At 39.1% G+C, this 6,737-nt stretch overlaps 1 protein-coding gene across 1 annotated transcript in view; it reads right to left on the bottom strand.

Annotated features, from left to right (window-relative positions):
- Nucleotides 1–2,682: 2,682 nt before the first annotated feature.
- Nucleotides 2,683–6,737, bottom strand: part of sptlc1 (serine palmitoyltransferase long chain base subunit 1) — a 15,932-nt gene continuing 11,877 nt past the window's right edge. The window contains exons 12-15 of the mRNA XM_022744530.1: nt 6,354–6,408; nt 4,709–4,826; nt 4,553–4,626; nt 2,683–3,179 (exon numbers count right to left, since the gene is read on the bottom strand). Coding sequence (XP_022600251.1) covers nt 3,086–3,179; nt 4,553–4,626; nt 4,709–4,826; nt 6,354–6,408 — 341 coding nt within the window. The 3' untranslated portion in view covers nt 2,683–3,085. The remainder of the gene's footprint in view (nt 3,180–4,552; nt 4,627–4,708; nt 4,827–6,353; nt 6,409–6,737) is intronic.

Genomic DNA, 6,737 nt, shown 5'->3' with positions numbered 1-6,737 from the left:
AAAATCAGTCCCAGATCTTGCATAATATCCACCCAATATGTTTGTATTTTAGGACAGGACCACACACATTGAGTATAGGTCCCTACTGAGATTTTACATTTTAGGCACAAAGGTGAAAGCTGGGGCATCTATTACATTTTGATACACACTAAAGGGGACATTTTAAATGACAGTGTTTAGGTCTTAATGGTTGATTTAACCACGAGTAGAGGGGAAAAATGGTGGGTGATGTGCAGCAGATTATTTGTTCAGTGAACTATTAAATTATATTATCTTTACATTTTATTTCCCAACATTTATTTTCCATTAATGTAAACATATTCAGTCTAAAGATACATTATAGCCTACAGGCTATGGTTTTATTTTAAATAAATGGTCAGCACAGTGCTGACAGCTGAATAAGAGGTGAATTGGATAGAGGCTCTGTATAAATACTCTGTATAAATATCATTGAGATGAAAATTAAAATTCAGGGGCTGAGGACGATGCTAGAGTCTGTCAACACCAAGATGGAGGAGCTGAAGAAGAAGAAACATCCTCACAGGAGCTTGGTACAAGTCTGCTGGCCTGTCACTTATTAACCCTGAAGACATCATTATGACATCATCAGGGGCACTGCCTCAGACTTCAGATAGTACACATTAGTATACAAAAAAATCCAAATACTTTAACTATTTCATACTAACAGGAAATGTTATGCCACAGCCTATTACATTTCTTAAGTACACATCAAAATATTTTTCCTTAAACGTAATTATTTCTTTCCTGTCACAATTTCCACAATCCATTTATACTTTTTCCTCCATGTGCTTCTGTCACTTTTCCAGTGTGAACATATAATAGACTCAAGACCTGCTCAGAACTGGTCTGTAATGTGGATTTTGGACAAACTGAAATACATTTACAACACAAGGAAGAAGAGCTGTAGTCGACTCGAGTCTCAAGTCCTGAGTGTTCCAGTCCCAGTCCCAGTCCAAGTCAACGAAGAAAAGAATGAATCAAGTCCGAGTCAAGACTCCATTACCTGAGTCCAGTTCCAAGGCGGGCTCCAGTGCTCCACAGTCAAATAACAAAAAGGGCAACATTAAAAACAGCGGTCTCCAGGGAAGTTTATTCACTGTATGACACAACAGCCAGACAGATTGTGACAGTTTGACTTCTTGTGTTGTGTTTTAGTCAGGGTTTGTTTCGTTTGTAGTTTTTCTTTTTAAATATTTAAATTAAACCTCACAGAGAGATGCACACTCAAATTGCAGGCTACACCTACACATTGAATGAAAACAATTGAACCCACTAAGAACAACACAAGCAGAAGTGCAAAAACAACATATTCATATTTTTAAAGACATTCACAAAATCCCAAAGTCCACAGAAAAACAATCCAGCTCATAATTCAACTACAAGTTTTCCTTCAGTTTGTCATAGTCCAGGTAAATTATGTTTCCCAAAAAAGAAAAAGAAATTTAAGTTCCTTTCATTTTGTGAATGAAAACAAAGTTCAGTCCAGTCCAGTTTAGTTCAGTTCAGACACCAACAAACAAAAAATAAAAACCTAAAGCCAAAAATAAATAATTTTGCTGCACTTAAGGGTCACCCCAGTCAGCTGGTGAATCCAGTCTGGGTTAACAGTGGAGCAGACATGGAGCGATCCGGAGGAATGTAGAGAACTGAGTGGAGACTTCACTCGCAAATCTGAAGACTTGAGATTTGACCAACACTGATAGAAGACTCAACTTGACTTGGTTTTCATGACTTGAGACAGATTCATTGAAAGGGTTTGACTCTTCTTTTAAATGAAATATTTGCATATTTCTATATATTTCTTTTTTTTAGATAACTTACATTTTGTTATTGAAACATGATTTGATGATTTCTGCTGCAACACCCACGAACAGCTTTCAGTCTAAAAATACCAACATGTGTATCACAGTAGGAAAGAGAACAGAGCCCAGTGCAGGTTCCGCATAGAGATGTAGTAATAGTAATAACTTGAATGACACTGCACCAAAATGTAACGAGTACTTCTCTGGCCCCTTGCCCATCCCCTAAGTCTGGTGCAAATCAGTTCAGGACTTTTTGCTGTCAAACAGTCACAGCTGAAACCATGAGCTCCTTGGTGGAGCACTCCATCAGTGCAGGGAGGGGCTGATTCAAAGATGCTTCAGGTGGTATTATGGGAAACATAATGTAGTGTTTCTGGAACAATACTAGGATGTCTCAGGCTCTGATTTTTGATCTGTCTCTTGTGAGGCCCAAACTTTATGGATGCGCAACACTAAATGACTGGATGAAACCTTTAGCTCTTTGTCTTGCAGATGGGCACATTTTATAGTGAATGCAGCACTTATTGCAGTTTGCATGATGTTGCTGCAATCAGCATTAAAGCAGAACTCTGCAGGGACCAGTGCATTTAGTAAACCAGCATCCAATGACAATGGTCTGCAAATAGGAAACCCAGAATATTTCTACCTCTACATTTGTATCTGTTTGAACTCTGTTTGTGGAAATGACACAGTTGGTTGGTGGTCTTGACATGGAAGCTAAAACACACACACACACAATCACTCAGTTTAAATCAGATATATTTACATTTCATGTAAGTAAAGTGGTGGGAGGTGCAATGACTTCTAACAAAACAAAATGAGCATCAAGTGAAAAACAAAGAACAAAAAACTCCAGTTGTAAAAATCAGCATCTATTTGAGGTAAAACAACCATGGTGTACAGTTCATGTACAAACAGACTGAAGAATATTAAATAAAACAACAAGCTCAATGTCTCCTCTTTGGTCAGTACAATAGCAACAGGTCATTTGGTCTGTGAAAATCAAGCCTAGTTCTCACTGCAGTGGTTTTTCTTTATTAGTGACAGTGAACTGCAGAGGAGCCACACTTACATTCAAAATAATACACAACATGTAGTTTGATTATGACACATGATACATGAGAACAAAGGCAACGTCTCCAGTAAAAACATGGATGGGAGTGTGTGGTCAGGAGTGTCCCCCTCACAGTGACGTCCTACCCAGTCCACCGAGTGGACTCCAGGTAAAGCTCCAGTGATGTCAGCAGTGACGCTACATTTCTTCACTTGAGGACAGCTGAAGCTGCTTCCTGGATACAGGACACAACCTTCTGGACGTCGTCCTCTGTCTGTTCGATGGTGACCACCACTCTGATGCTGAGGAGACAGTCACACACAACAATGAATAAATACACAAATGACTACCTTTACACTACTACTACATTTTCACCTTTTCCAATGTAAAATAGCATAAAAGATTCACTCAACATTAGAGATGTTCTGATACCTGAACATGTGTATCGGCCGATACCGATACTGGTCTGATAGCATTAAGTTAAAAACAAAACTTTAACAGCTGTATACTGACAGTTTTAGGGACACATTGAGGGGAAAAAAGAAATCTGAAATTATGAGAAAATAATTGTAAAATTATAAGAATAAAGTTGTTCTATGAGAATGAAAAATTTTGAGAGAAAAAACATTTTTAGGAATATTACTTCAACCAATAAACCAGTTGAAAGAACAGTCAGTGTCAATCTGAGCTGCTTCTGGCAGCTGCTGTTTGTCTGTCTGACAGTTTCTCCTTATTAGTGAAACCTCTGCTAAAGTAGAACTTCATAGGATGCTCCACGTTCCTCATTTTAAAACTTTATTTATTTATTTTATACCTCATTTTAAAAGATTATTTCCCCTCTAAAATAACACACAACCTAAAATTACAACTAAATTCTCATAATGACTCTTTTTTCTTGAAATTTTCTAAAAAATTCTGACTTTTTCTTTCCTTAATGTGGCCCTAATACTCATTAGGTAGCTAACCCCGCTGTCATTGTTGTATGGCTCAGGTTAAACCCTGTTTAACACATGAACGACATGTTATACGGGATGCAATGTTGCCAAATTACTGACATTTTGCCAATTTCTTGTGTAGGCTACTGTTTTAGAGCAGTGAAAAAGAACTGACTTCTGGGAATACTGCAGTTTTATTCAGGTGTGAAACTATAAAGTTCAATTTTATTATATTTTCTGCGTTAATACATGAGCTTTTACAAAAGAGAAAGATGGTTGGATTCCTACTGAAGATATAAATATCATTTGTTAAAAACTCACAAATGTAAAGTTTCATTTATAAAAAAAAAGGTTCATTACTTCCTGGAACAACAACTTTTTTTTTGAGCAAAAATGTCTCAAACAGGAGGAAATAGTGAATTTGTAGGGACTAACCCACATTGGCAGCTCTAGTGTATGTGAGACAAAAACAACTACTACAACTACACAGTATGTGTTCATGGTAATAAAAGACCATGTAATGTCATGTGGCTCATTGACTGACAATGGAGCTCTATTGCACAGAGGAACCGGATATATCAGCGTGTGGATACACACACAAAACCTGCTAGTGTGTTACATTCACTTTTGGTTTGCAGTTTTAAGAAGTCATATAACAGACTGAGAGGACACAGTGTGTGTGGTACAGAGGTGAGGGGTTAGGTTAGGTTACAACTGCACAGTCAGGTAGACTCTCTCACCTCGGTGGGGGGAGGAAGCGCTCCTCTCTCTCCAGGTAGCGAGCGAGGGTCAGAGCCACACGTCCTTCCAAACACTGATACAGAAAACATACTAAATACAGTATCTGTTTAACACTAACTTATTTGTCATCATATGTGGATACATTCAGGACTTACATGATCTACAATGGAGCGCAGCAGCTGCATGTCAGAGTCTCTGGACCCTGTACTTCTCTCCAACTGTAAGTGAAGAGCCGGGGCGAAAGGTTCTCCCACTAACTTCAGACCTGGGATCCTGTCACAGAGACAATCAGGGAAAACAAAAATCATGATATGATTTAACACTGACAAACTGGGACGTTGAAAATCATTTCATAGTACAATGCTAGGTGTGTCTCCTGGTGCCCAGCAGCCAACATCCCCTGACTGGACACTTAATCCAGAAATGACAGGAGAACGACCTTGGAATTAACTCCAAAGGTTCAGGAACTTTGGGGGGTGTGGTCTGCAGTGCTGAACATTTCTGACTGGTCGAGTGCTCCCTGCATTTTATTTCACCCGCGATGTTTAAAAGTCCGCAGTGAGCAAGCGAGTGTGCAAACACATTTTCCACACCGCGAAACAAGTCCGGAAGAAGGTAAAAAAACTGAAACAGGACCACAACAACTGGAGTGGGGAGGGTTGCCACCCGTCATGTATAATACGAGATCGTCCCGTATTTGAAAATGAAATGCTGCGTCCTGTATTTTCATCGTGTTATCTCCTCAAAGTGCTGTGAATGATGTAATGTCAAGTAATAATTTTGCATCATCTTCCTGGGACTTTAGGCCGCAGTGGAAACGCAGACAACAATGGGCCACAGGAACCTTTTAGTTCCTGAAGAAAAGTTTAAGTTGCAGGTACTTTTGGGTCGAAACGCGGCTTTAGAATGCACACAAGACGACCAATTAGCTTCTGCTTCTCTGTCATGTTGCCTCACTGTTGAGTGATGGCAGGAAAAGGTGCAGACAAGACAGGACACTCAGTGGAGATGAGAAACTGTCCCGTAACACAAGGTTTATAAGAATAAGAAGGATAGCAGAGCAAATACAAGTTCAGTCTTTTTTCAGTTGTTTTAGATCTTGCTGAAGAGTTTATTTTCACTGTTACTGTTACCTTAAAAGGTAATTGAATAGTCTACATTTTAATTAATGGGGTCTAACTTCATTCATTTGTCCATATTGTTTTATTTTTTCCCGCAAAATGAAACATATTTTGATGCCACAGTCAACATTTCTGAAATAAAACAAAACCTTTATACTGACCTGCTACACTTGCTGTCTAACCTTAAGGACACTTAACCTAATGGTTCCTCTATCTAATTGGCCTCTGCACATATTTAGCACTGACCTTTATACATAACCTGCAATGCTTTTTTTGAATAAGAAAAAAATTCATCATAAAACAACAAAATAAATGTCATAGAACACATTCAATTAAACTTTCTGATACATGCAGACACTGTTTCAACACATGCGCACGCGATTTGTCTGTGGGCATAATAGTGTGGACACACGGTCATTAATAGTCGGTCAGCAGTCCAAGTCTGGACCCGGACCCCGTCCTATCTGGGCCTGAACCTGTAACGTATTAATTATTGATATTATTAAAGTTTGACATTTCTTCTTCTTCTTTCTTCTATTTCTTCTAATCAGTGCAGCTTTTCTAGCCGTCAGGGCACTGATCACATGATGCTACTCAGCCAATCCAAACATACAATATTCAGTGGTGCAGGAAACTGTTCAGCACCTACAGAAGGGCCAGAAAGTCCAGATCAACTCACCCCTGTAAATACTTGTAAACATGTTGACACTTTTTCCTCAGGACAGCAAAAATATCTGCAACACAGGAAGGATTGGGAACAGATCTGAGAACAGCTTCTTACTAAAACATTTTTCTAATCAGCAAGAATTAGAAATGAAAGGCCTTTCTCTGATAACACCTCGTCTCAAAACACAGATCTGCCCAGAAATAGAACAGGGCTCAAAGCTCGTACCTGGATCCTCCTCCATGATGTTCAGAGCTTCAATGGCAGCAGCAGCCAACATGGGAGGCAGCGACGCAGAGAAACAGTAGCCCTGACCTGACAGACGCTACACACACACACACACATACACACGTCATTAGGATAAGTATTCTGACACTAATCACAGAAAAATTTATATTA

Source organism: Seriola dumerili, unplaced genomic scaffold (assembly GCF_002260705.1).
Source record: "Seriola dumerili isolate Sdu_G_001 unplaced genomic scaffold, Sdu_1.0 BDQW01000081.1, whole genome shotgun sequence".
In the NCBI taxonomy this organism is placed as follows: Eukaryota; Metazoa; Chordata; class Actinopteri; order Carangiformes; family Carangidae; genus Seriola; species Seriola dumerili.
This window is presented reverse-complemented; position numbering and strand designations above follow the sequence as displayed.